Source organism: Mauremys mutica, chromosome 2, assembly GCF_020497125.1.
Source record: "Mauremys mutica isolate MM-2020 ecotype Southern chromosome 2, ASM2049712v1, whole genome shotgun sequence".
Lineage (NCBI taxonomy): Eukaryota > Metazoa > Chordata > Testudines > Geoemydidae > Mauremys > Mauremys mutica.
Genome location: NC_059073.1, coordinates 136,836,893 through 136,864,711, shown reverse-complemented (window position 1 = coordinate 136,864,711; position 27,819 = coordinate 136,836,893). Strand labels below are relative to the sequence as shown.

General features: G+C 55.3%; 1 protein-coding gene across 1 annotated transcript; it reads left to right on the top strand.

The window, feature by feature from the left end:
- Positions 1-91: 91 nt before the first annotated feature.
- LOC123365109 (collagen alpha-3(VI) chain-like) lies at positions 92-27,638 on the top strand. Its single transcript, XM_045007748.1, has 32 exons — positions 92-240; positions 2,817-2,921; positions 4,134-4,450; positions 4,849-4,927; positions 5,436-5,584; positions 5,904-5,999; positions 7,575-7,628; positions 8,574-8,645; positions 8,736-8,762; positions 9,538-9,582; positions 10,075-10,128; positions 10,420-10,482; positions 11,185-11,250; positions 12,605-12,667; positions 13,389-13,421; positions 14,332-14,394; positions 14,495-14,557; positions 15,103-15,165; positions 15,462-15,524; positions 16,043-16,093; positions 16,654-16,689; positions 17,056-17,118; positions 17,598-17,660; positions 18,134-18,169; positions 19,023-19,059; positions 19,559-20,058; positions 20,978-21,077; positions 22,093-22,773; positions 23,234-23,339; positions 24,153-24,412; positions 25,596-25,640; positions 26,313-27,638. Exons 2-32 carry the CDS (start codon positions 2,837-2,839, stop codon positions 26,570-26,572), a joined length of 3,693 nt encoding a protein of 1,230 aa, XP_044863683.1. The 5' UTR covers positions 92-240; positions 2,817-2,836; the 3' UTR covers positions 26,573-27,638.
- The last annotated feature ends 181 nt before the right edge of the window (positions 27,639-27,819 follow it).

The following is a 27,819-nucleotide window of genomic DNA, read 5'->3' as shown; positions in this document are numbered from 1 at the left end:
CCAGTCACTGGGCGGAATGTACTTTCTCCTGACGTATCCATTTATTTATTTATTTATTTAAGCTGTGGAATAAACAAGTAAACCTCCCAACGCTGAATGTCCCGAGTTAGCAGCCAATTCTCCTCCATCCTGCAGCCGACTATCAAATAAAATAATTCATGTGTTTCTGTCCATTTTGGATAAGCCTCTACGGATCCCCAGGCACTGCTGCTATTACGCGTTCCCGAATGGTGCAGTGAGGTAAGAGGCTATGCTTTCTATCAAGAGAAAATTTTACACGGGGGGGAAACTTTAGAAGATAGCTGGAGATATCAGCCAAGAGCTGAACCTGAAGACAGGTTCAGCTCTTGGGTGGGTTTTGTTCTTGGCTGGCCACTTTGCTAATTCCTAAAGGTGTTTGCATTTAAACAAGGTTCTTTTGCTTTGATCCTTCAGTGAAGTTACGGTGTTGAATCGACAAAGTGACTGTTGTGCTGTCACAATAGAGGTAGGACAGTCTAGCAGCTAGGGCAAGAGGCTGGGAGTCAGGACTCCTGGGTTCTATTCCCAGCTCTGGCTGGGAATGGTCTAGGTCAGGGGTCAGCAGCCTTTCAGAAGTGTTGTGCCAAGTCTTCATTTATTCATTCTAATTTAAGGTTTTGCGTGCCAGTCATACATTTTAACATTTTTAGAAGGTCTCTTTCCATAAGTCTATAATATATAACTAAACTATTGTTGTATGTAAAGTAAATAAGGTTTTAAAAATGTTTAAGAAGCTTCATTTAAAATTAAAACACAGAGCCTCCCAGACCGGTGGCCAGGACTCAGGCAGTGTGAGTGCCACTGAAAATCAGCTCCATGCGTGCCATAGGTTGCCTACCTCTGGTCTAGTGGTTAGACCAGAGACTAGGAGCCAGGATGCCTGAGTTCTATTCTCAACTGAATCTTAACCTCTCTGTACATCAGTTTTCCTATCTTTTAAATAGGGCTTTTTAAAGAAGCTACTTAACCACCTTGGGAAAGCATGTTGAGATTCTCAGCTGAAAGATGCTGCATAAGATGCTGTAGCCCACAAAAGCTTATGCTCAAATAAATTTGTTAGTCTCTAAGGGCAGGTCTACACTAAGGGCGGGGGTCGAACTAGGGTACGCAAGTTCAGCTACGTGAATAGCGTAGCTGAACTCAAAGTACCCTAGTTCGAACTACTTACCCGTCCAGACGCGGCGGGGTCGAACTCCGCGGCTCCAAGGTCGACTCCGCCACCGCCTTTTGCAGTGGTGGAGTACCGGAGTCGACCGCGGCGCTTCCGGAGTTCGAACTATCCCGTCTAGATCAGACGCGATAGTTCGAACTCCGAGAAGTCGAACTCACTGCGTCGACCCGGACGGTAAGTGTAGACTAGCCCTAAGGTGCCACAAGTACTCCTGTTCTTTTTGCAGATACAGACTAACACAGCTGCTACTCTGAAACCTGTATACATTCAAAGCATTATTAGTATTATTTATTAACTCACTGCAACCAGAGCCGACTCCAGCTTTTCTGCCGCCCCAAGCGGCAAAAACAAAAAAAAAAGCTGATTGGCAGCAGCTCAATCGCGCCGCTTGATTCTTCAGCGGCAATTCAACAGTGGGTTCTTCACTCCCTCTCTTCCTCTTCGGCAGCACTTCGGCAGCTCAAAGAGGAAGAGAGGGACTGAGGGACCCGCCGCTGAATTCCCGCAGAAGACCAGGAGGTGCCGCCCCTTTGTATTGGCCGCCCCAAGCACCTATTTCCTTAGCTGGTGCCTGGAGCCGGCCCTGACTGCAACATTGAAGCAAAAGATGTATGTGGGCTGTGAGCTAGTGAAGGGTTGCATTTGCATCCATACAGCCTGAGAAAGGACCAAGAAACATGAGATGTATATGGAAAAGTCATTTTTGTACACTTACATACATTTCAGATATCATTTGGGGTAAATCTCCCCGTACTCGGTGTCCCCTCTCTCCAGACCACAGCACAATTATTGGGAACTGACACCCATTAGCAGAGGAATAAAATGCACCCAAATGTGATTCTGCAAACAGCAAAACAGACAGACAAGAAAGGATGGGGTCAGGATCTGCTCTTGCAGCCAGGGCTGGAGGAAGCCAAAATCAGCTTCTCAGCTGGGCTGGGCTCTGTTTGTTTTTCATGAACAATGATGGAGAGTAGGAAGTGGTGCCAAACCCAGAGTCCTGACCCCAGTTCACATGGCAGGTGCTTGATTATTATTATTGCTATTCGTTATTTATATTACAGTGGAGTCTCTAGGCCACAACGGAGATCAGAGCCCCACTGCTCTAGGCCAGCGGTTCTCAAAGTGTGGGTCGGGACCCCAAAGTGGGTCACGATCCCATTTTGATGGGGTCGCCAGGGCTGGCTTAGACTTGCTGGGCCCCGCTTAAGACCCACACTAAGAGGTGAATCCTGCTCTTCCCATGACTGCGGAGGGCTCCTGGCAGTAGAACAGGTCTGGTGGGATTAGGGGAGGGGCTCTGCAGGGATGCTTGGAACCGTGTCCTCTGGGAGTTCCATGCATGTGGTGGGGCCTGGGAAGTCAAGGCCCTAGGCTCCCCAGCGCTCATTCCCATCCCATGGGAAACATGCATAAGGGCTGGTGCACTAGAGTCACCTCCAAGGGATGGCGCTGCAGGATACCTCCCCATGTCCACTGTGGACCTGCCCAGGACCCAGTTTGATTGGTAGCTGGACTATCAGGGTGAATGGGAGGCTCTTCCCTGGGTGAGTTTGTAGACCGTCTGAGGGCCAAGAGCTCCGGGAAGGTGATCCCTGTGCTTTCCCCACCCCTGCCTGTCCAGCCCAGGTCCTGCCTGCAAGGATGCAGGGGATGGTGCTGTTCAAACGCTGGCTCGCTCTGTTTCTGCTCGCTGTCGGAGCTGGAGGGGCTCAGAGTCAGGACACCGGTAAGTGGGGACTGCTCCCGGAGGGGCGTTTATTCCAATACACTGCCTAGGAGGGCAATCCCAGTCCTTACAGGTAGGTGCTGATGACTCCCAGGGTGTACCCCAATGAAGACCCCAGGCCCTACTCTCTATGCACAAGGAGGGGCAGGGACTGGTGAGGGGACCCACAAAGTGAGACCCCAGGCCTTGCTGTGGAGGGGACTCCCAGGGCTGTACCCCCTTTAGGGACCGATGTGTAAAGACAGAGGGCCAGATCCCCAGCTGGTGTAAATCAGGGGAGCTCTATTGACTTCAGTAGAGCTACCCCCAGATTTACATTTGCCATGGATCTGGCCCGCAGGGTGGATTTTTTGGGGGGATGCGGGGGTGGGCGAAGGGCCCCTGGCTCATGAGAGTTCCTTAGTATTTTGGAACAGCCATGAAAAGTGAGCGGGGAGGGCATCATTTAGGGGATGTTTGCACTGCAGCTGGGAAGCCTGGGCTGACAGACTGAGTCACCGAGGTACGCCTGCTCTACAGCTGGGTCAGCTGACTCAGGCTCAGGGGCCGGCTGCAGGGCTATGACATTGCAATGCAGACCTCCAGGCGAGCCCGCCAGCAGGAGGGTCTCAGAGCGTAGCCCTGCAGGGCGAGCCTGAGCCAACTGACCTAGGCTCTGAGACTCAGCACCGTGCGGTTTTTTATCACAGTGAAGACACAGAGCTTAAGGCCAGAAGGGACCATTCTCTAGTCCGACCTCCTATATAGCACAGATCACGGGTCCATGCCTCCTCCACACTGAGCCCAACAACCAGAATTAGATGAAAGCACCACAGCTCCCAGGAGACAAGACGATTATGTGACACAGGCAGAGAACAGGGACCGAGGTGTGCCTCCCTTACCCGCTAGCTCCGAGCTCGGCTGGCTAGCTGAGCCTCCGTTGGTGCGGCAGCGTCCACACTGCTATTTGTAGCCTGAGTCTGTCTGCTCAGGCAGGAGACGCGCTCCCAGCTCCAGTGCAGACATCCCAGAAAGGTCCCGAAGTAGGGCTGAGTTCTGAGAAGCCGTTGACCACGATGGGCAGGTGGGCGAGACTTTGGCACACAAGTCCCCAGGCGAGTGTGGGAGGGAGACGGACTCCTCACCCCTGGGGCTGCTGTGGAGATGTGGAGAGGGCGGTGGTGAGTGAGAGGAGGCCGGGAGCTGGCTGGGTCTCCATGTTCTGCCCTGCAGGAATATGCCCCCTGCACCTGCTCGTCGGCCTGGACGTCACTGATTACCAACAGTCCAGCCTACACCAGTACCTGGAGGGCATCATCTGGGAGCTGTTCTCCCTGACCAGGGTCAGCTGCGCCCAGCTCAATGTCACCCTGAGCATCCAGAGCGTGGACCAGGGTGGCGAGGTCCTCTTCCGAGCCCGCCTCGCCAAGTACCAGCACGACATCTTGCAGCAGCTGCGCGTGGTGCATGCCTTCAGGCGCACCTACCTGAACCAGCCGTCCCTGCACAGACTGCTGGAGATGAATCGAGGCCTGCCAGAGAGTAACAAGGTAGAACCTCAGCTGGCCAACAGCTCTGCATGGGCACAGCCTGCAGGGCAAGGACACCCGCTCAGCGGGCTCCCTTCCTCGGCTATCTCTAGCCATTTAACCCCCTTGCTGCCAGTTCCCTGCTCAGCTCCCATTGTTCCACTGCTTTTTCAAAGAGGAAGGCTCCTAGGAGCTCAGCAGAGGGTTCACCTGGGTTGTTGGCTGCCCGGGTCAGCACAGCAGGTGCATCTGGCTTGGGCAGAATACCTGCTACATCAGGCAGAATCAGAGCTGCATTGCTGCTGCTGGGGAGTGCTGTGTGGTCCCAGGCTGGGGGACACCAGCTGTCTCTGCCCTGGATCCTGCTTCCTCCACAGCGGCCTGTAGGCTAATGTGTCCCAAACATGTCTGTGCCCCAGGTGGTGCTCCTGTTTACGGACGGGTTGGACGATGATGTGAGGAAGCTGGAGGAGATGTCAGCTGCTCTGCGGGTGCAAGGTATGTGGCTGGATCACACAACTTCCTGGTGACCGGTGGTTAGATCTGGAGGGGCACAGTCAGACCTCAGGAGGGGATTGAGCGCAGGGGTATTGATGGAATGTGGGGATCTCAGGACGGATTGAGCGTGGTGCCTCTGTTCCCCTCTTATCCCAGGGACTGTAGTCCTTCACTAAGTTGCTTCTGGTTCCATGATGCCATGTTTTACCATTGCCCCATGGTGCTGATCTGCCCTGGCACCATCCACCCTTTCCCTCTGAGGATCGCAAAGCACTTTACAAACATTTACTAATCCTTATCCTCCCTGTGCGGCGGGACAGTGTTATTGCCGGCACCCTATGGATGGGGAAACCGAGGCATGGAGCGGTTGAGAGAGAGAGTCAGATAGGGAGTCATGTGCCCCATGGGGCCAAGTCACCTAACCCACAACCCGCTGCAGTCGGTAACCTGTGTCTCTTCTGCTCCGTATGCCACGCTGACCCCAGCTCTGGCCTCATTTCCGTCCTAGGCCAGCTCGACGCACTAGTTACTATTGCAATGAACAATGCTACCAACCTGGAAGAACTGCAGCTCATTGAGTTTGGGCGAAGGTTCAGGCACAGCCAGCAGCTGAGCATGGAGAGCCCCGAGATTGGCAGCGTTTTGGCTCAAGAGCTGGTAAGGGAGGGCCCCTTCCCAGCAGGTTGGCTCATGGGCCCAAGGGTCTGACTCCTTCCAGCAGAGGGCAGAGATACTTGACAAGTATCAAGCGGTGGGTCTATCTTTTGGGGTCCATCCCTGGCCCAGCTGTCTGGGTTGCACAGAAGCTCCTCTGCTCTGAGCGAAGGAAGCCTGATGACCAGGCTTGTCTTCCTAGCAGTGGTCAGTCACTTGCTCTGTGTCAGCCTGCAGCTCCCCTGCGCCTCGCACGAGACCCCAGGGGACTCGCTCTCCGGGCCATCCTGGCTGTGACGCTGATGCTCTCTGTCCGCTGCAGCTGGCTGTGTCGGAGAGGAAGTGCTGCCACCCGTGCCCCTGCACCTGCATTGGATTGCCAGGCTTGCGAGGCCCCTTGGGCATTCCAGGGCGCAAGGTAAAGCGCTTGCTGTGGGTCACCGGTCCTGGTGCTGCATGCAGGGCTGTCACGTGCAGCCTCTGCTTTGAGGGGGCGGGGGGTTGTGCTGTTCCCTTCCAGTGCTTTGGACCAGGCTCTAGCAGGAGTGTGAGGCTGTGTGTCTCACAGCCTGCACCCCCACACTCTGCATGGAGGTGATGAAGCAGGAGTTGTACACTGGGTTTCTTTACACTGGTGCAAAGCTCCACTATTCACATGCCACACCAGTGTAAATAGCGACTCCTGCAGATGAGGCTCCAAACCATGCTTGGGCACAAACTGCTCTGCACAGCTTTGTGGAGTATCTGCACTGGTGGTGTGACACCAGCAGAGCAACCAGTGCAAAAACACCCTGTGCAGAAGAGCCCTAGGAAAACGATTGTTCCCAGCTACATGCCTTTTGCACTTACTCACCGGTCTGAGAAGTCAGGATGAGGCCAGATGTTTGCACATCTGGATCTGCAGAACATGGGGGAATGATATAAAGGCACAAGGGGATTTTTGTTTTCTATGTTTCTGAGAAGAGTTTAGAATGTTCTCTTTCCCTTCCAGTTGGGATAAATCTCCTGGTGTCTCCAACTTCCATTCCTATTGGCCTTGCTGGGCCTATGTTGTCTGACCCAGCTGGCTGGTCCCTACACAGCTGGGACCTTGTCAACTTGGCCTCTATGTTGCCTGAGCTCTATCATCTGATGTTGTGTCAACTGGAGTCACCAGACATTGAAGCTGGTCTTAACCACTTAGTCATAGTGATTAATTCTTAGCTCTTCCATACTGAGTGCTTTCCTCTGGAGATCTCACAGCACTTTACAAACATGATTGTTTTACTAGTGGAGAAACTGAGGCACAGAGGTGAAGTGATTTGCCACTAGACTGCACTCCATCCCAGGGTTGGAGAACCCAGGCATCCTGAATCACAGTCCCATGCTCTAACCAGAGCTGAGGATAGAAACCAGGAGCCTTGACTCTCACAGCCTCTGCTCTAGCCACGAGAGAACTCCCTCCCTGAGTCAAGACTAGAACTCTGGGGCTCTGACTCTCAAATTCCTGCACAGAGCTGGGAAGAGAACCCACCTAGTCCTGATTCCTAAGCCCCTTGCTCTATGCACTCCCCTGCTGTGCCTAGAACCCAAGACTTCCAGCCGTGTGCTCAATCCACTAGATCACTACTGTCCCTTCACTTGAATCCCCGATTAGGCAGCTGCACACAGCACAGCTGTTACTCAACCCAGACCCCCACCCCTCCCAGTTCTTAAGCTGCGGCACCACCATGTGAGCCAAAGAAATCGCTCTGAGTGAGGTGGTAGGAGCTGTGCAGAGCTTGCCCTCAGGCGCTTGCCTTAATTCTGCACTGATGCTCCCCTGTGTTGTCTGGGGCTCACAGGCTGGGACTTTATGTCCTGCTGGGTCCTAGCATTCTGGGCACTGGGAGGGGAGTGAGCCCAGAGCTGATGCCGCTGACTGTTCTCCTCTGGAGTGCTCAGACTGGAAGCTAGTGGTGTAGGCTGTGTCTCAGGGGAGCTGACTTCACATGTTCTGCTGTCTTGGCTCTAGGGGAGGAAAGGAGCAAAGGGGCTGGTTGGAGACCACGGGCACTATGGACACAGCGTGAGTAGAACTGTTGTCTGTTTCTGAAATCTCCAATGGAGGGGTGGCTGCTGGGCTCCTTGACCCCAGGGTGGGGCCCACTTTGTAGAAATGGGGTGTGTGGGATGTACCCCACAAACATAGATCGGGGCCGATATCCTCTTTCAAGGGCAGAGATGCTGTGCACAGGGTGGGAAGGCCGCTGGGCATGGCCCTTGGCGTGTACTGGTGAACAGAGCGCTGGCCATAAAGACCCGATCCCCTCCCTGCATCTTCAATCAGAACAGCATAGGGGTGGGGGCTCTGGCATAGCTTTGCCACGCCTGGTGTGGACACTGGAGTTTGCACACCCTGTTTAGAGCTTGGTGGCAGCAGAACAGCTTGAGCAGAAACCAGAGCAATCATAAAGCCTGGGGATAGTGCTGGAGCCGACACTTGTAAGTATCCCACCAGCTGAAGATAGCCCTCTCACCAGCTGCCTCTGGCATCCCCTGGGCAGTGCAGGCTAGAGTCCCAGGTGCCAGAGGTGGAACAGATCAATCAGAGCCCATCTAATTCTGTCCCTCATGGGCCAATGCAGGATTGTGCCCTGGAGATTCATCTACTCTGCTTCTAAAGTCCACGTCATGGGCTCCCACTGCTTTCCATGCTTACACTGGCCCATGAGTCCGCTGCCCAATGGCACTGGACCGTCCCATGCTCACTCTTGCCCCATGAGCAATCAAATACTGGTAGCATTCACTGCTAGGGAGAGCTTCCTGATACCCAGCCTGGATTCTCCTTAGCTCAGCGTTCTCCCATTGCAACTCCTGCTTATACTCCCTAGACATTCCCCAAGCTAGACAAAGCTGGCTCTGAGGGACTCCCAGCCACTCATCTCCGTAGGGATGTATGTGTTGCTTATCTCTGAAGCCTCCTTTTTCACTGGAGTGCTTGAAGGTCTCTCCTTTCCAATCCCAATTCCAGGGGGAGCAGGGACTGCGGGGGCTCCCAGGGAGCTGGGGAACCCAGGGATGCCCAGGCCAGTGTGGACCCAAGGTAAGATGCCAGACCAGCCTTGGCAGCTGCTTTCCCTTTGGTTTGGAGATTCCTCCACCTCACTGACTTTCTCTCTCTGTCTTGCTTCAGGGACTGATGGGATACCCTGGAGAGCAGGTACAGAGGCCTCACTGTTTGGTGTGCGTGTAGAATCTAACAGGCAAATACCATGTACGTTGTAGAGCAAACCTTAAGATGAGCATGGCAGGACTCAGCTTCGTGGCTCATCTCCACAATAGCCAGGCCTGCTAGTCATGCTCTCTCCCTAAACATCTCCCCGCATGTGGCACTCCAGGCGCACTCCTCTGGGGCCAGGCAGTGCAGGTGTGCCGGGGAATCTGCGCCATCCCAGGCAGATGGAAGGCCAACACCCGGAGCCGTGCTGTTTGCCAGCCTCCAAATATCCACCTGCAAAACTGGTAGGCGCAGCGGGCCCCTCAGTGCCTGGTGTTTCCCTGTCGCTCCTGGCTGCACAGCGGTGAATGGCAGGGGAGGAGGGGCTGGACAATGAAGAGCAGAAGGGGAGGTGTCTCGAATGGGAGGGGAGGTGTCCACAAGGCATCCTCTCTGCTAAGATGCAAAATGTTGAGAAGGCCTGGCCCTAATGGATGTGGCCAGCAGAGCCGCCCAGAGGGGGGCGGGGGCAAGAGGGGCAATTTGCCCCGGGCCCCACAGGGCCCCCCACAAGAATACAGTATTCTATAGTATTGCAACTTTTTTTTTATAGAAGGGGCCCCCGAAATTGCTTTGCCCCAGGCCCCCTCAATCCTCTGGGCAGCCCTGGTGGCCAGGAAGGACATGAGCTGCTCCTGGGCCTGCTGCAGAGTGCCTGTTTATCCAGACAGGTCCCAGGTAGCATCCAGGACTAAGACAACTACAAATCTCTTTCCAGGGAGCTCCCGGGGAAGCTGGATACGATGGCATCCCTGGGGAGAAGGTGAGCTGTGCAATTGCATGTCCTGCAGCAGAGCTGGGCAGCCCCAGGTCCCTGCGCCACCCCCTTTGGGCCGTGCCCGCTGTGTGTCCCCTAAAACAATCCATCCTATTAACCTCCACAGCGCCTGGAGAAATGACAGTCCTCTGCCAGAGCAAACCCAGGCTCTCAGGGGTGAATGACACCAGCCTCCGCTGCTGGAGCTATAACTCCAACCCAGAACCTGTGAAATTCATGGCCAGACTCTCAGTGAGCTCTGGCTCATGCCCTCTGTCCTCTTGCTGGCGTCTCCTAGCCTCTGTGGGACAGGCACTGAGGGGAAGATGCAGCATGCAGTGAGCACTCGGTCTGGAGCTTCCCCTACCAGGAGGCAGAGGATTAGCCCTTAGAGCCCAACTATCAATCGTTTGAGCTCTCCCAGGGAGACTAGAGGGCATCAGCAATGACTAAAGCACAGCAAGGGTTCACCCCTTTCCCGGATTCTCTCATTCCCAGGGGGAAGCCGGCCCATTTGGGAATCCTGGGACAAGAGGATCCCGCGGGAGGCAGGTGAGTGGGCAGCAAGGCTGAGCGGGTAAAGAAGCCCCAGGAGGAGGAGACGGTCCCGTGCCCACCTCCCCCAGCCCTATAGCATCGTGACCTCAGACCCCTGATCCAAGCATCACCCCACTCTGTGTGGCCCAACTCCCATTGTGATGCTGCTTCCCTGACAGCCACTCACCTTCCAGCGGGTGCCCTGGCAATGCTGACTCAGCAATAGACTCCTGCACTTCCCAACCCTTCTGACATTCACCCCTGCTGGCTCTGTGCTGCTAATCCCTTCCTCCTGCCTTGATCCAGGGGCGGAAAGGCTCCCTGGGTCTCCGTGGTGACGCAGGGCCTCCAGGACCCCCCGGCGATGCTGTAAGTGTGCAGAGAATTGCGGGGAGTTAGCTCTTGCAGTGCAGACCCTGTGGGCAGTGACTCCTGTCAGCTCACTGGCCTCGTTCTGCAATGAGTTCGGTGGGTCTCAGTCTAAGCCCCTGAAATCACCATGGCATTTGGCACTAATTGGCCCACTAGTCGGTAGCCTCAGTGGAGAGGCCAAGGGCTGGCTGGGCCACAGAGGAAATGGGGTGGTTTTGAGAGTCGTGCTGGGGCACGTTGGTGGAGCCGTATAGGGGGGAGTTTGCCCTACTGTTGCCTATGCCCTGTGAATACATACACAGACCTTCTCCCCCCCTCACCCTCCCCACCTCGGGCAGGGAATCTGGCCCCTTCCACCAGCGCTCAATTCGCCCAAGCTGTCTTAGCCAGCAGAAAAGCAAAGTGCGAGGGGAGGGCTGCAGGGTGCACAGCTGGGGTCCCTGGTGGGCAAAGGGGACATGTTAATCCCAAATGCCCAGCTTCAGAGACAGCATCCCCTGTGCCCTTCCAGAGAGGCACAGACTGGGGCCAAGTGGGCATGTCCCCCACGCTGGCCACCCTGCCACTTGCCGCTGGATCTTGCTCTAGGCAGCGAGTCTGGCTTCAGAGCCTAAGGGGAGAAATGAATGCTGAGTTCACTGGCAAGGAAGGGGGTGGGACAGTGTGTGGGCTCACCCCCTCTGATTCCGTGCTCCACAGGGAAATCCTGGGAGAAGCAGCACAGAGCGTGGAGCCCCCGGAAGGAAGGGAGAAAGAGGCACCCAGGTAATGGCAATGAAGCCATCCCAACTCTCTGAGCCATTAATGACTCCAGACAGATGCTCCTAGCCAGCCCTGTTTGCTGCAAGTCCAGATAAACAAAAGGTGGCAGCTGTAGTACCCTGGGCCATGCTCCGTTCAGAGCTCACAAGCTGAACAGAACCAGACCTGGGCAGTACTTGGCTGGGAAACCTGTAAAGAAAATGCAGAGTGGTGCACTGGTGATTCAATAAGGAGAGTCTGACAAGAGTGACCATTGGCAGTAATTTCTGCAGGATCAGATGTTTCAGTGTTGCCAAGCAGCCAGTGGGAAGAGGTACAGGCAGGAGCAGGAGCCAGGGCAGTGTGTTGGCCCAGCTAGCAATGGGAATGCACCCAGTCATTGAGCAAATAGGAGCCTGCTTCCAATACCTGCCTTGGGATCACCTGGGTGGGTTCTTGCCTGTGGATTGGCTGAACCCTGGTTGAATGGCCTGGGGCCTATCACAAGACCAGCAGGTAATTGCGTCTGATTCGTTACACTGCCCCAGGGATGACTCATCAGGCTGAAGCAGGCTCAGGCTGGGAAGTATCATAGATGTAAGCCAGAGATCCTGCCTTCTAGTGGCTGGTCATAGGAAGCCTCCTGGAGCTTTCGGTGATAGTAGAAATGTTAATGCTGGCTGAGGGCCTGGGTTGGAAATTGCTCCCCACAATTTCCCTAGTGCAGGGCATTCATCTTCTCTTCCTGGCCCTCACCCGGTGTATTGCGTTGCTGCCAGGTTGTGTTTGATGGCCGATGAATGGATTTTTCTCTGGGGAGACAGCACGGTCTGCTGGTAGATTTGCAAAGGTGCAAGGTGGGCAGCTGGGGGAGATCAGTGCTGTTTGTGGAGAAGGGGAGTTCTCTGGATAATAATGGCGAGGTATTTGCTCCCCCAGGCTGCTCCCTCCAGAGGCTGGGAGTGCTCTGGGGAAGGCGTGCGCAGGGCCTGTTGAATGGTGCAATGGGGTCAGAGAGCCCCCTGGAGAACAGGGGAGCCAGTTCTCCCCTTAGGCACCATCCACACCAGAGCACAGTGCTGATTTTGCACCGGTGTAAATGGCAGCACAGGGCAGTGCAATGGAGAATCGGGCTCCTGGTGAGGGGCTGGGAGAGGGAGCTCGCTGGGGAAACATCCCTGTGCCTAACAAAGGAAAAGAACCAGGGGCTGTGCAGGCAAGGTGGCAGTGCGGAACCCCTGCCCACTCTGCAGCCCACCCCACTTGGTGAGCTGGCTCCATGGCCCTGGTGCAATCAGACCAGAAGCTGGACATTCTCATCCCAGGCCATTTCTCACAGCTTTGTTCTGCTTCTCTTTCTGTTCCCTTCCCTGACCAGGGGGACTCGGGACCAGAGGGCAGCCCTGGGCCACCTGGGTCACAGGGGCCAACTGCAGATCCGGTACGTTTCGCGCTCGTCCTGTGCGGGATGTCCAGTGCCTGTCCTAAGCCCCTTGTGCCCTGAACGTCCCCCAGCACCTGATACCCCCAAACCCTGACCGTTAGCAGGTCACTGAGACCTCCGCCCCTAACCAGGTGAAGGTGGGGAAAGTAGCTGGCCCCTTCCCTAGCATGTGTGTTTGATGTCAAGGCCCATCTGCTCAGCTCCTTGTTCTGTTTCCATGGGGCAGGGGAGGCTGGGACGCACTGATCTGTAGCTTGTACAGTAAAGCCATGACGGTCCCGCAGGATCTGAGCTGCCATCAGCTTCTGGAGCCTGCTTCCTGTCTGCTGGGAGCTGGTATAATTGCAGGCAAGGTCCCCCCTTGGAGAGCCCCTCCCTGTCTTTACTTATACCATGCATGCTCCTGCCCCATGGAGGTCTGTCATCCCAGAACTGGGCAGAGCTCCCCACTGAGCCCTAGATTTCAAAGTGGGGTCAGGGCTGGGCTGTGCAAATGGAACCCCAGGAGCTGGGTGAGAGCTCCCACAGGCACCCAGCCCCCAAAGTCTGGCCCTGGGATCAGAACTGTCTGTTGAAACTCTCTCTCTCTCTCTTAGTATCCCAGTGTTTGCCCAAGGCCACTGGGTTGAGCCGCGAGGGCGGGGGTAGCTTTGGCCTCCAGCATAGTGTGAGCCTGGCTGGGTTGTGTAGTAAAGAATCAATTCTGTCTTCTCCCCAGAGCACGTGCCTGAAGGGGCAGAAAGGAGCCCAGGTGAGAACTGATGAGTCCCTGTTACCCGCCCCGAGGGAGGGAAATATCCTTATCCCCAGTTTGCAGATGGGGAAACAGGCCCAATGGCAAGTGACTTCCCCAAGGTCGCAGCGAGTTAGGGGGATTGCTGGGGCTAGAACCTAGTCTCCCAGTTCCCCACCTCTGACCCACACAGCTTCCCAGAGAGAACCCAGGAGTCCTGATTCCAGCTCCCCTGCTCGTTCCGGAACAGGGGCGGCTCTAGACATTTTGCCGCCCCAAGCAGGGCGGCATGCGACGGGGGGCGCTCTGCCGGTCGCCGGGAGGGCGGCAGGCGGCTCCGGTGGACCTCCCGCGGCATGCCGCCCCAAGCACGCGCTTGGCGTGCTGGGGCCTGGAGCCGCCCCTGTTCTGGAATCTCTCCCTACTAGCTTTTGTTGTTTAGTGGAATTGTTTCCCACATGTCTCCTCTCCCCCACCTCCCCTGGAGCAGGTGGAAACACTGGACCTGTTGGCAAGGCCAGTGTACACCAGTAGCAAGCCCCCCCGCACCCTTACAGCGGGTAGTAATGGGCCACTTTGCTGGTCCCTGGAGTAGTTTTCATCCCTTCCAAAGAACACATTCTAGCAGAGCCAGTGGGTCGTTTCCCACCCCAGGTCAAGTTAGACTGGCCGGCTTTAGGGGTGGGGAATGCTCTGACAAAGTCCAGGCTCAATGCCTGAGCTGCATGGCAGACTCAGTCCCTCTGGATCCCGGTGGGTGCAAAAGCCCAACAAAGGCCATCCCGGCCTGTTCAGAACCAGCTGCCTGCCTTTGGCACTCTCTGACCTGGTGCATCCTGGCTGCAGGGTGTCCCTGGAGGGAGGGGTGAGACATCTCACTCTGGTCCTTCGGCTGCATCCAGACTGACCCTTCCTGGTCTCTCCATAGGGTAGGAGGGGCATCGCAGGTGCTCCAGGTGCTGCTGGGGAGAAGGGCTACCAAGGTGCACAGGTGAGGCCAGCTGGATCCGCCTGCGGGTGCCTGCCTAGGACAGTCTTCCTGAGCTTGCACTTGGAGCACCTACATTTCCCCTCTGCTGCTTCTGTTCCAGGGGCTGCGAGATCTCAGAGGGACAAAGGGCATCGCAGGTCACCCGGGGTGCCGTGGAGCTCAGGTGCCGGCTTTTGACTGCCCCTGCTTTACAGCTGGCCAGAGATGAGGACGGTGAAATGAGGGAGTGGTGCTTCTGCTCAGTCCCTCCAGTGCTGGGATCCATCCATTCATCCTCCAGCCCCAGCAGAGACCCAATGGTGTTAGAGGGCAGAGTGTGTTCTCTGTGGTTTAAATGGTTCCCTTGCATTGTTCATGTTTCCCTGGGGACATACGGGTGTTTGCTGCAGGCTCCAGGGCATGTGCTTTGCCAGTGATGAGCCTCCTCACCACAGGGCCCTGGCTCTGCTGGAAAATGGTCCTAAGGACTGCCCTGTCCACGCCAGCTGCGGCTCTAGTGACACGAGCCTCCAGGCAGCCCTGCTCTGCCAATGCCTCCTAGCGGTGGGTCCTCCTTGCATCTCCCAGCCTATCACCCCAGCAGGTGGAGTGAGCTGAGCTAGTTGCCGGGCATTGCCACAAGGCATTATATTTAGTTCCTCTTACGCCAGGGGGCTGGATGTCCTGGTACCAGAGCCGTTTTCAGAGTTACCGTTGTCTTTTGCCTAGGGGCTTTCCGGAGATGTGGGCTCCCCAGGAAACACCGGCCCCGCTGGTCACCAGGGTGAGAAGGTCAGTGAGATCACAGTGTATTGCATAACAAGGCCATGCTGCAGATCTCTCCCCCGAGGTGCGGCTCTGTTTGCAAGAGCCCTGCAGAGCCCTTTCCTGATGGCTAAGAATGTCACCCCTGGCCCAACAAGTGTGTGTGTGTGGGGGGGTGCATTAGTTAAATCTGGGTTCAGGTGGGGAATCTCCTGAATTTCTCATCACCACCCCTGAAGATTTGCCTGGGCACAGCGTCCCCTTTTCAGCCCTGTTGGTCCATTAGTACTTCCCCTGAGCTGGCAGGCTTCTTTCTCTTCCAGGGGCAGGCCGGAGGAAGAGGCGAAAAAGGGAACGCAGGGTCTCTGGGGCCCAAGGGGGCACTGGTGAGTTGGGTGCGAGGAATGTTGGCATTGCTCTGGAACAGGTATATTTCTCATGGTGCTGGACTTGGTCAGCCAAGCATCCAAGAACGGGAGCTCCTGGCCAGAGGCCACTGCAGATGGGAGCTAAGGTTCCCACCCCTCCTCTTCAGGACCCAGCTCTTCCCCCTTTGAGACCCAAATGACTTGTGGGAGTCCCCTCCCAAATGCATTGCAGCCACCCAGCACCAGTGCAGAGGGATCTAGGACCTGGGTGTTGGGTGAAGATGCTCCTGGTATGGCTCCAGCTGTCCCTTAACGAGGGGATGCATGAGAAAGAAAAGTCACTTCCATTCCTGGTCCGGGGTGCCTGGGAGAGGATCTCCAGAGCACTTTGTGATATGTTCCCATCCTGCCAATTTGATTGTCCCCAATGCAGACACCCAGCAAACTAGGGAACTTCACAGGACAGGCTGGCGCTTTCAGGCTGGGCTGGGACAGAGGTATGTGCAGGTCCTATAGTAATTGTGTGTGTTTTCTAGGGGGACAATGGATGTGATAAACGAGGATCTCCAGGGAGGAAGGGCCCAAAGGTAATCGCTGCTGCCAGCAAACCAGCAGCATTAACCCCACGTGGGCAGAGTCCATTCTCCTCTCCCCACCCCCTTGCCCTCAGCACTTCCCTTGTTGAGCCTGTTTCTGGTCTCACCGACACTGGTGTAAATGAGCAGTTGCTCCACTGAAATCATGAAACCAGACCCGGGCCTGGAATTCTTCACTTTGCCCTAAACTGTTGCTGTGTGCTGCAGAGCCGGCTGCATTTCAGTGCCAGGGGAAGCTGTTCCTGAGTGTGGAGTGTAAGGAGCTTTGGGATCCTACCAGCCAAGGGTCACTGTGTGGGCATAAGGTGCTTATTCCAAAGGCTTGGGCTGGTGATTGAGGGATTCATGGAGAAGCCCCATTCATCGTGGCATTTTAACTGCAGATGGGAGCCTCTATCCCTATACACCGCTGAATTCCAACCTCTCCATTGTGACTGTATGCAGCGTGAGCTTTGCCTGCTCCCCTGTGATCCAAGGGCCCCGCTTAGCTTCGCTTCCTGCCGGGATCCATTCCCTGGGTGCATTCACCTCTCTCCTGCTTTCTTGTGTAGGGCTCCCGCGGAGGCCATGGAGACCCTGGTGCTCAGGTGAGTGGAGAGCCAGCGGTGCCCTCTTTGCTCAAGAGCTGCTGCCATCAGCCTGTGGCTACAGCAGGAAGGCGGCTGCTTAGCATTGTCGTTTCACGGTGACTGCGTCGGGACTAGGGATAACTACCCAGAGTCCGGCAGCGCTTCCGTGTTACCTGCCAGCTGCGACTCTCTGTTGCTCAGCACGGGCCGTGGAGGCAAGGTTAGCATGGAGGGCATAGGGGACAGGAGGGATGGGGACCAGCGGGGTTGCTATGCAGGATCTCTATAAGTGGGGTGTGAGGGACGTCCCTAAGGGACAGGCAGTGGCTTCCTCTCACCCAGTGCTGGTGCCTGACCCTGCTGTCTATTTCCTTCTATTCTCAGGGTGAAAGAGGCGACAAAGGTGCCAGGGGGGACAAAGGTTGGAAAGGCCTGCGTGGATCCAGGGTGAGTACGGTGCTGCCATGGCCTCCGATACAAATCAGGCTTCCTTCTCAGGATGGATCCAGCACATACGCAGTCTGCCATGTCACAAAAATGCCCATCTCTCCCCCCAGTGCCAACCCTCACCCCACACCCTATGCCTAATGTCCGCCTGCAATCTCAGCTGGTCATATGTGAGCAGCCAGTGCTCCCCACAGGAAAGCATCTCTGATCCACCTCTGCTAAACACACCACTCTCCTGCTGCCAAGTACAGACCTAGGGAGAGGGGCCCTTTGCCCTGGACTGTAGGTGCTAACACGGCACCTAACAGGCTCTGGAGTGGGGGAATGGGGAGGAATGGCACTTCCTGCTGACTGAGTTTAGCTGATAGATCTCATTTGTTCCTGCCTGTGAAGCACGGGGCTAACCCCGGGGTCTGTTTCTCCTGTACGCTGTTTTTTTGCTGATCTGCAGGTCTCTAAAACTGCCCCTGATCTTTCAGGGGCCTCTTGGGAGAAAGGGAGACCAAGGGCTGCATGGAAGCGTGGGACCTCCAGGAGAGATGGTAGGGTCTTGATGCATGGACTTCTTGGTGGGACTGCATTGGAGGGGTAGGGAAGTGGGTCTGGGGGCACAATCAGCCAGCAGCTGTGTCTGGGCTTATAACAGGTATGGATGATTTATTTTGGCTATTAATAACCCAGCTCTTCATGCTGAGATAAGGGTCACCAAACCTCATGCTTCAGGGCATAAACAGATTACCTGCCAAGGTCAGGAAGAAACCCATGTCCAGCATGGCCCTGGTTGGTCAGGTGTATCAGAGGTATGTTTCTCTGAGGAACTAGATATAGGCCCTTGACAGAGGCAGGAGACTGGCCCTGGTGGGAAAATGCTCCCACTCAGTAGGGCGAATCTTATTTGCCTAAGTGAGTGCTTGGTGTGTGTGTGTTGTGATTTCACTGCTCTGAGTTCTCTGGTGCTTTCTCAATAAGGTTTCTCACTGCCTTTTCATTCTCTATTTTTCCTTTCTGCTTCAAGGGTCTGAGAGGTTTACCTGGAGTTCCCCTCTTTACGGTAAGGGGTTCTTCTGTTATGCAGTGTCTCGCTAGCTTGGCTGTGTGCTCGTTGGGTGGGTCAGGAAGGGCGTGTGACGGCTTGCGGGGAGTGCTGCTGGAGGCATGTATAGTAGCCTCTTCCCTCTGGTGCTCCCTGCTATAAGAGGTTGCTATTCATCCTTTAAATCCGCACCAGCTACTCCTGACTCTCACCAGTGTAATGGGTGCAGCTGGCTTGCCTTCTGAGCTGTTGCATCTCTCTGAAGGGCCATGAGACATCCCAGCAGGAGGAGAAGCTGTAGAAATGGCTGTCCTTTGAGAGACAGGATGGAGCAGGACTTAGCAGAGATACTCCAGCACAGCCAGTTGTGTGCTGGGTGTTTGTGTCCGCATGAGCTCCTCCATACCTGGGGGAGCTGTTTGTGGGGTGGATGGAACCCAAGAATTGCTCTGCCCACAATATGGGTGGATCTAAGTCTGAAGAGGCAGCATACCATACAAGGTCATACTTTGAATGATCACATGCAGGTGGAGCTTGGTTTATGGGCAGAATTTGGGTAAGTACCACCCAGAAAGTTGCCCTCTGGTGGAAATACCCCAAGGATACAACATCTTCTGTTAGTTCAGTCCTGTGAATGACTCCCATCCCTTTGACAGAAGGAGCTTGCAAAAGACCTAAACACACAGAGAACCCTGGGTCTAGTTGGGTCTATTGCATCACAACCTCTGGGGTCAGCTCCGACTGGCCCACAGATCTCCCTCCCTGTGTCACTTGGGAGAGCTGGGGAGGCAGAGGGGGAACCCCACTGGCTTGGAAAGAAAAGGCAAGGAACAAAACTAGAACTGACCCGGCTTCCCACTCTCCCTTCCAGCCCTGTGAACTAATTGCCTCTGTCCGAGAGAGATGCGGTAAGTGCTCTGCCTGCTTTGTGAGGAGCTGGCAGAACTGGGGATGGGAGGTCTGCCCTAGTGAGAAGCACAGTGAAACCAGCAGCATGAACTAAGACCTGAGATACGTCGTTTGCTGTGACAGACAAAGGTGCTGGGAGTTTTGGAGTGACAGATGGACATGCTGGATGGACACACTTATGGGTGTGGCCGGGATAGTGGGACATGGATGGATGGACAGACAGGTGGATGGATGGACGGACAGATGTGGGAGGAACAGAGGGACATGGTGGATGGGTGAACATGCCAGGGACAGACAGATGTGCTGGGTGGGTGGATGTGGCAGGGACATTATAAGATGTAATGGCTGGTTCATCCTGTTCTCTGCCTGGCTAGTGGTAGTAACTGGCTCACTCTCTAAATGGGCAGCGCTGCCCTCTGAGGAGTGCTCTGTGCTGCTCCAATGTGCAGCCCCAGGGACAGCCGCCATAGGGTCTTTACTTTTTCCTTCTCTGTGCAGACCCCGACTCCCTGGCCTGCCCGCTCTTCCCCACCGAGCTGGCCTTGGTGGTGGAGACGTCCGCCAATGTCACTCCCGCTGAGTTCGGCCGCATGAAAGATGCCCTGGCCTTCCTGCTCCGGGACCTGCGCATCTCCCAGGGCAACTGCCCCGCCGGGGCCCGTGTGGCCCTGCTGTCCTACGCCTCCACCCCCACTTACCTGCTGCGCTTCACCGACATGCAGACAAAGGGGCTGCTCCTGCGGCTGGTGGGGGACCTGTCCTATGTGCACTCTACCCAGAGGGGCCGCCTGGCTGCTGCCATGAGGTTTGTGGGCCGCAATACCTTCAAAAGGGTGAGGCCAGCCTTGCTGGGCAGGAAGGTGGCGGTGTTCCTGACCAGTGGCCGGGGCCAGGCCCAGGAGGGCATTGGCAAGGTCGCCCTGGAGTATGTGGCTCTTGGCATCGTCCCGGTGGTGGTAACCTTCAGCTCCGTGCCGGTAGTGGAGCAGGCATTCCAGGTGAGCAGGCTGGGCTAGGGTACAAGACTGGTACCTCCCTTGTAGGGGGCCAGCCGTACATTACATAACGCTGGGCTTTTTTAGTGATTTTTTCCCACCCATTCACCCCCTTGTATCACAAAACAAACACACTGTCCCATGAAATGAAGGATCCATCCACCCTCTACTGCATAACATAACTTATGGACAGCCCCTACCTGCACTGTGCAAAGGGGACCCAGCATGAAGTGCTGGCACAGCCCATGCTGCGCCCTCTCTGGTGGCTGGTCCAGGGCAGGACAAGAACCTACTAGAGCTGCCAGCTCTTGAGCTCGAATGGAAGAGTGCTGGAGGTCCTGGGTTCTTGCTGGCAGCCCATGGAGATGGGGGATCTTCAGAGTTGTCACCTCTAAAACACTGTCCTCTGGGGTAAGCTGGCTGCCTCCCCTTGTGCCAATGGCTTTGTGCCACATTGTAATGCACTGGCTTTGCGCATCTCCATGGATGTTTGGGGATATGTTCATGGCCTGAGCTCTCAGGGACATCCCCCGGGCTTGTGCCCTGGTAAATAACGGCTTGGCTAGGGGCTGCAGGCAGCCCGGTGAGTGCCATTGCTTGCGCCTCTCCTGATTGACATGTGCAAAGTCTCACGTCCGGCTGTTGGCAAAAGCCAAGACGCCTGTAAACAAACAGGAGGCCCCTGTGGCCAGGCTTGTGCTGTGGTGCCAGGCTGTAGGACTGGATGGGGGGTTCCTTGCCTCTTCCCCGTTGCCCAACGGGGTCTGTTCTGTGAGTGGGAAGGAAGAATCTGCTCTCCCAGCAGAGCTTTGGGCGGGAGCTTTGGGGCTCTGGAGCCTGCCCCCTTGCACTCTGTTTCCATCACGGCCACTGGGCCAAATCACCCCTCATTTACACCTTGTCCGTCTACCTCTCCTGCCAGATGGACGAGACATTCAGAGTGGTCCAGCTGCCGGCTGCGGACTCGTCTCGGGATGTGGAGGCGCTTCGGGAAGCTGTCTTCCTCTGCACGCTTTGCTTTGGTAAGGGGCTTTGCTGCTCCATGGGACTCTTGGCTTGAAGAGCCTAAGAATCAGTCTATACGGCAACGAAAGACCCATGGCACAGCTGCAGCTGACTTGGGCTCGGGCCGCGGAGCTATAAAATTGCAGTGTAGACGCTCAGACTGGAGCCCAGGCTCTAGGTCCCGTGTGGGGGGAGGATCTCAGAACCCAGGCTCCAGCCCAAGCCCCAATGTCTACACGGCTATTTTTAGCCCGAGGAGCCCAAGTGCTGCAGTTTTATGGCCATGTAGATGAACCTTAGAGGACCAGAGGGAGTCCCGGGCCAGCTGAGATACACCTGCAGGCTTTGTTATTTCCCCATGTCCTAGAGACCCTGCTGCAGAGCTCCCCCTTTCCCTTCCGCTTTGGCCAGCAAAGTTCCACATCTTACAACTCCAACCTGAGCATAGGGTCTTTCCCAGACCTCCTTACCATGCTGCTGTTGGGCTCATTGCTGTGAGACAGGAGCAGTGGAAAGTGCTTTGGGATCTTTGTAAGAAATACCCCCCTCCTCCAGCGCACGCATGCTGCAGAAGGAGGCAAACCCTCTCCCGCCCAAGGTCACTGCCGATCTTCCTTCCTTACCCCATATCTGATGATCAGTTAGACCCTGAGCATGTGAGCAAGAACCAGCCAGCCAAGCACATGAGAGAGACTGAGAATACTCAGTGGCACCACAGAGCCCTGGCCCACCCCCGTGTAGTGTCCCATCTCCAGCCATGGACATCCACAGACTGATGGATTTGTCCTCCCCTCCAGAGCTAGGGCAGTGCTAGTCTATCAGTGACTTGCCCAAGGTCTCCCAGGGGGTCTGTGGTAGAGCCAGGAATTGAACCCAGTTCTCTTGAGTCAGAGCCAGAACCCCCAAGACCACCCTTCCTTTTCCCCCTACAAGTGACATCACAATGAGTAGCTTCCTGCTTGCGGGCGTATTTCAGCTGTTGCTTCAGGAAAGATGCACCATTATTTTCTGTCCCACCCCCCTTCTCCCCAGATATATGCAAGCCTGGGAACTGCACGAAGGAGCCCCTGCTGCAGAACCCGCTGGGGCTGGACCTGGATTTGGTTCTGCTGGTGGATAACTCCCCCCTTGCCCTGCCAGTGGGGAGCCTTGGGAGAGTCGCCCATCTCTTCAGCAGCATCCTGGACCATTTGAAGATCTCCCCCCGCCCTGAGCTGCCTGACAGTGGTGCCCGTGTCTCCCTGGTGCTGACGGGGCCCTCAAGGGCTCACCTAGCTTCTGGAGAGGTCTTGTGGGAGTTTCCTTTCACCCAGCATGGCTCTAGAGAGAGGATCAAAGAGCATCTGCAGCTCTCACTGGCTGCCAGGGAGGCAGCAATGCCGGCCAGCCAAGTCATGGAATGGACCCTGCGCCAAGCATTCCGGGAGAGCCCTTCACACAAGCTACGGGTGCTCTTTGCTGTAGTTACCAGGGAAACTGACCTGTGGGACCAGGAGACGCTACCAGAGCTGTCCCGCTTTGCCCAGTGTGGGGCGTTTGCCATGTTCATCCTAGCCCTGGGCCCGGACGGGGCTGGCAAGCAGGAAGGGATCGTGCCAGAGCCGCTGGCTTTCCCAGCGTGGAGATACCACTTCCTGCGGCTTGGCTCAGTCCAGGAGCCGGAAATGGAGTATGCAGAGAGGATGGTTCTGGGGTTCCTGAGAAACCTGCTGGGTGAGTGACAGCTGGGGCTTAAGGATGGGGGGAATTCCCATCTGCCATGGAAACCACAGCACCCACCACCTCCTCCAGCCATGGCACTGATTGCAGCAGTCATGGACAAAGGGAGAAGGAGAGTTTGTCCAACGACCCATCAGCAGGGACTGACTCTGGGACATCCTTCCCCTCAGCATGTGCCAGTATGCCTTGAGCTGAGGGAGTAACCCCTGCTAGCTGGGGACAGTAGTAGGCAATTATCTTCTATATGAAACAGCCACTAGAGGGGCTGGTGACTCACTTAGCCAGTGTGCTACACTTGGACTAAGTCTTTCTCCAGGACATAGGAGTGCTCCAGGACATAGGATCCAGGGCTGAATATAGATGGGAGGCAGTAAGCCTCACAAGGTAGGGGGCTGGACTGGCTGGGAGGCAGAATGGAGGCCTCGCTCATTCTGTACCTGCTTGTGCTTTACAGTGGAAAGCCGACGGCGTCCCCTGGAACGCACCAGTGCTTGGTGTGAGCTAGAGCTCTCCCCGACCAATCCTAGTGCTACGCTTCCACCTCCAGTGAGCCCAGATAGGTGAGTGGATGGCATGTATTGATTCTGCCTTCCTAGACCCTCTTCTTAACTGCGTGGAACACAGCAGGGGACTGCACCTTGGCCGAGCTACCTATGGCTGCACTGCAGGCTGGAACCCCTGCATCTCTGCACTCAGGGCAGCTGGTGCAACTTGGCTAGCCCAATGGCAAATTTTCTTCCTCTACTGTTTGTGGGGGGACCATGGTTCTCCAGGTGTGGCCTCCAGTGCCCAGCCAGCCGGCTGAGTCAGCAGAGCACCCTCCCCAGATCAGCGACTCCTAGGAAGTACTGGCTCCAGGAAGCAGGGGCATAAGCAGAACACAAGCTGTCATATTAACAGTCAGGAGCTGCAAGCACAGCAAGAGCAATGGGATCTGGGAGATGGGAGGCTGAGGAAGGTGGGGAGGGAGGAGGCTGAGAGGAGTGTCTGCATTCCTTACTCTTTGCACACACCATTTCTGGAGTGGGGCAGAGGCTGAGGCTGCATTCCAGGCACCTGGAATTTTTCCATTAATACACTGAGACTTGGTATTAATGGACCACTGGGGTTATTGGAGGCAGCCAGACACCTGCCCAAAGCTAATGCCAGTGTCGTGTGCCAGGTCATACTAGTTCTCTCTGTCTGGGAGGGTTCAGTAGCACTATTGCTGTGGGATCTCAGCACTTGCATTGTATTCTTGGGGGCAGTCTCCAGTCCAGATCTGGGCCCGGAAATATCATCTGAGTTTCTGACCAGGCCTTTCAGAGACATCATTTTCAGAAGCCTTACCAGCCAATCTGGATCTGTCACTGAAGAGTCGAATGCTTTAACAGGGTCTCCAAACCTGGTGCTCTGCCTCAAGATGGGATGGAGGCAGCCACCATCAGCCCCAGCGAGGTGAGAGGTGTTGTGGACAGTGAAGATCCGTGCTTCCTTGGCAAAGACTCTGGCGTCAAGTGCACCGACTACTCCTTATTGTGGTACTACCGGGTGGACATGGGTTCCTGCAACCGCTTCTGGTATGGTGGCTGTGGCGGCAATGCCAATCGGTTCAACAGTGAGCAGGACTGCATCCGCGTGTGCATTGACCGAAGTACGTGGGGCAGCCTGTGACTGTCCATGGCTTGGTGTCAGGGAGGGATGTGTGGAGGCACAAGGACCTGTCCTGGGGACATGGCACCAATTGACGAGATGAATTCAATTAGCTTTGTCACCTGTAAGGCTGAGCCAGAGTTTGTTCCAAGGCAGATGGGCCAGAATTGCAGTGGATTCTGGGACCGCAGCTATCTTTGACAGAACTCTGGTTCTCACACACCCTTTTCCTTTGCTGTACAGCTTTTATCTTGCCTATATGCTGCCTCACCAAGCCCATTGCAACTGTGGCTCAACTGCTTTCAACACCTCACAATCCATAACAACTCCATCTCTAATGGCTTTGACTGAACGCTGGCGCAACCCACTAATGCATTTAAGAAGTTACCTCAATGTACCCAACACCTTTGCTTCTCAGCCAAGGTGCTAATGACTTTTAATGTGCTCTTGCTCCAAGCAGAGACAATCCTGACTGATATTTTCACAGGGAGAGCTGGCTCCATAAGGGGGTGGGGGCTCAGCCTCACCTATGCCAGGTGTATCCCCACCTCACCTCCTCAGATAAAGGGAGTGAGTCCAAGGGGTCACATGATGGGAGTGTGTGACTCAGAACCTGCTAAGGAATATAAGGGCAACCAGAGTTCAGCTACGTGTTCCCATAACATGACCCCTTGGAATTGTTCCCTTCACCTGGAAAGGTGGGGCTACACCTGGTACAGGTGAGCCTGCCTCAACTCCTCCTTAAAGGGGCAGCTCACCTTTTGACAGATGTCATGGTTCAGAACCCAGTCGTGCTGCTGCCATTGTCTAATACACCATATACTCTGTGCCAGCACAAGATGAGCCCAAACATCCCATGGCTGAGATTGCTCCATCCTTGGGTGCAGGGGGAGCGACTTAAGCAAGAATCATCCTGCATTGGTTCCATAGCCTGCGTTATGTTATAATATATGGAGATATACCTATCTCATAGAACTGGAAGGGACCCAAAAGGTCACTGAGTCCAGCCCCCTGCCTTCACTAGCAGGACCAAGTACTGATTTTTTTGCCCTAGATCCCTAAGTGGCCCCCTCAAGGGTTGAGCTCACAACCCTGGGTTTAGCAGGCCAGTGCTCAAACCACTGAGCTATCCCTCCCCTCGTCATGTACTGATGCTCTGACTGTTGTGATTCTCTTGGATACAGGTACGCATGCAGCTGGGCTTGGGGAAGAGAAGAACTTGACTCAAGGTAAATGCTTCGTGGAAGGACCGAGGGTGGAGCTCTAGCATCCTTCGCAGTGGTTCTTGTGAGCTGAGCTACTCTGCAGGAGGGACTGTCTGGAAGCCTGGCATAGATGGCACATGGAGTTTTCAGGGGAAATAGGGCACTGAGCACACGGCCTATAGGTTTCCCTGTGTAAGCCTCGTGTATCTCCCGGGAAATCCAGTGTTTTGCAGTGATGGGCCAACTCAGAGTTTGGAGGTCCAGGGGGATAGGCATGGAGGGAAATCTGGTCTAGTGGAGAAGGTCCTGGCCTAGGAAGCCTGGGTTCTAGTTCCAGCTACGGTGTGATCTCAGGTGAACCCTTCAGTGCTCTGGGATCCTTCAGCATGAAGTGAGCTTGTGTGGGCCATGCCCTGCAGACCTTGATAATCCATGGACTTCAGTGGGAGTTCTGCCTGCCTGAGCAAGTGTAACCCCTGGTGAGTGCCTGTTACAGGTCCCCCTCTGTGCCTATCCACAGGGCATATCAGTCTGCTGCAGTCCCAGCCAGAGAGCCCTGGCTCTTCAGCTCAAGCTGCAGCAGCTTCTGCTTTTAGCTCTGGAGGTCCCTGTTGTGTCTGGTTTGGCCCTGTTAGCAACACCCTATGATGTCTCCGACTGCATCAGGAGCCCTCTGATACCTGTTGTGTTTTGCAGCTGTGTGCCTGGAGGACAGAGACACAGGCCCCTGCCACTCCTTCGCCTTGAAGTGGTTCTTTAACAAGACCCAGCCTGCGCGCTGCACCCCCTTTTGGTATGGTGGCTGCGAAGGGAACAGGAACAGGTTTGAGACCCGGGAGCTGTGCGAATCCACCTGCCTGCCCTTAGCAGGGCAGATGCTGCGGCAGCAATCTGCTGGGGAGTCCGTGCAGGCTGACGAGTCCAGGCCTGGCTGTGCAAGTGGGGCAGATGTGTGAGGAGCAACCGGGAGAGAATGGGGAAGCTCCTGACATTTTTTGTCATGCAGTCAGGTTAAGCTGCTGCCCATCCTCTGCTACTGAACAGCCAGCCACCCTTATGCACAGGGCACATGTTACACGGAAGCTGTGGCTTTTAATATGCAATGAACTAAATCTCCCCCGCCGCCCACACACACCCGCCCCAGGCTGCAGCCAGCAAGTTTCCATAGTATTCTGCTTGCTGTCGCTAGTGCTCCCTTCATATCTGCTCCTTGCCCATCTGCTGCCCATGTGGCTAGCTGGAACACCACATCCCAGTTTCCAATACACTTATGCCAAGAGATCCCAGAGTGTCTTCCCCTTCACACCCAGGGTGGCCTCCAGCCACAAACCCGATCTCACTTTTAATTAATATAAACAGCTTGTAAAGGTGGCTCAGCTGGGAAGCTGGAATGACACATGGCACACGTTAAAGGGACAGATACCAGGATGGGTAAGGCTTCCTGGGCTCTTGATGTTACCCCACATTCTTCATTTTGGATGTTTGTCCCCAAAGGGTCATCGCTGATTTGGAGGGAACAGAGCAAAGCGAAACAGCCACATGGTGCGGGAGGGAGAGTTTGATTTGATTCTAACCACCCCTGTATAAACCCTCATGATGTTTGCAGATGAGAGAATCGGCACCTGGAAAAATGCACAAATATGTTGGGGGCAGATTTTTAAAATAGCTGTGCATCCTACAGCTCCCATTAAGCCACTTAAACAAGTGGCTGGAATTCAGCAGGAGCTGCTTGCAGCTGAACCCTCATGAGGATCTGGCCCTCTCTCTCCCTGGGCTGTCATGTCCCAAATCTTGGCTCACTTTTGTATATGCAGATAAATGAGGCAGTTGTATGACTTGTTGCCTGACTGGCATGTTTGGGCATGCCCAGCATGCGGGTGCCCATTTTTTTTGCAAGTGCGGTCTCTCGCAGCCACAGAGCTGGAGAGCGGCACTGAAACTCGGACCCTCATTCATGTAAGAGATTTTGCTGCTCTGTGCCTAGAATCTGTTAAAATGTAAAATATTTAAAAAAAAAATAAACCCATGTTTCACACTCGCTGGTGCTGCTTGGTTGTAGAAGCGGTGATGGAAAGGTGTAGGGATCTGGGTGGTAAAGCGGCTGTGTAACTCTTGATTTCTCAGGCTGCCCCCGTGTGCCTAGCAGAAGATGAAGCCACAAGAAGGGGAGAGGGTTTCTTCCAGCTGCCCAAGGAGGGGTAAC

What these genes read in the sequence shown, in the direction of transcription:
- LOC123365109 (XM_045007748.1), top strand. Translation starts at nt 2,837, where the DNA reads ATGCAGGGGATGGTGCTGTTCAAACGCTGGCTCGCTCTGTTTCTGCTC. An exon ending in AAGGCCTGCGTGGATCCAGG is followed by an intron (nt 17,119 to 17,597) that starts GTGAGTACGGTG and finishes CTGATCTTTCAG; the next exon opens with GGGCCTCTTGGGAGAAAGGG. An exon ending in CTCTGTCCGAGAGAGATGCG is followed by an intron (nt 19,060 to 19,558) that starts GTAAGTGCTCTG and finishes TTCTCTGTGCAG; the next exon opens with ACCCCGACTCCCTGGCCTGC.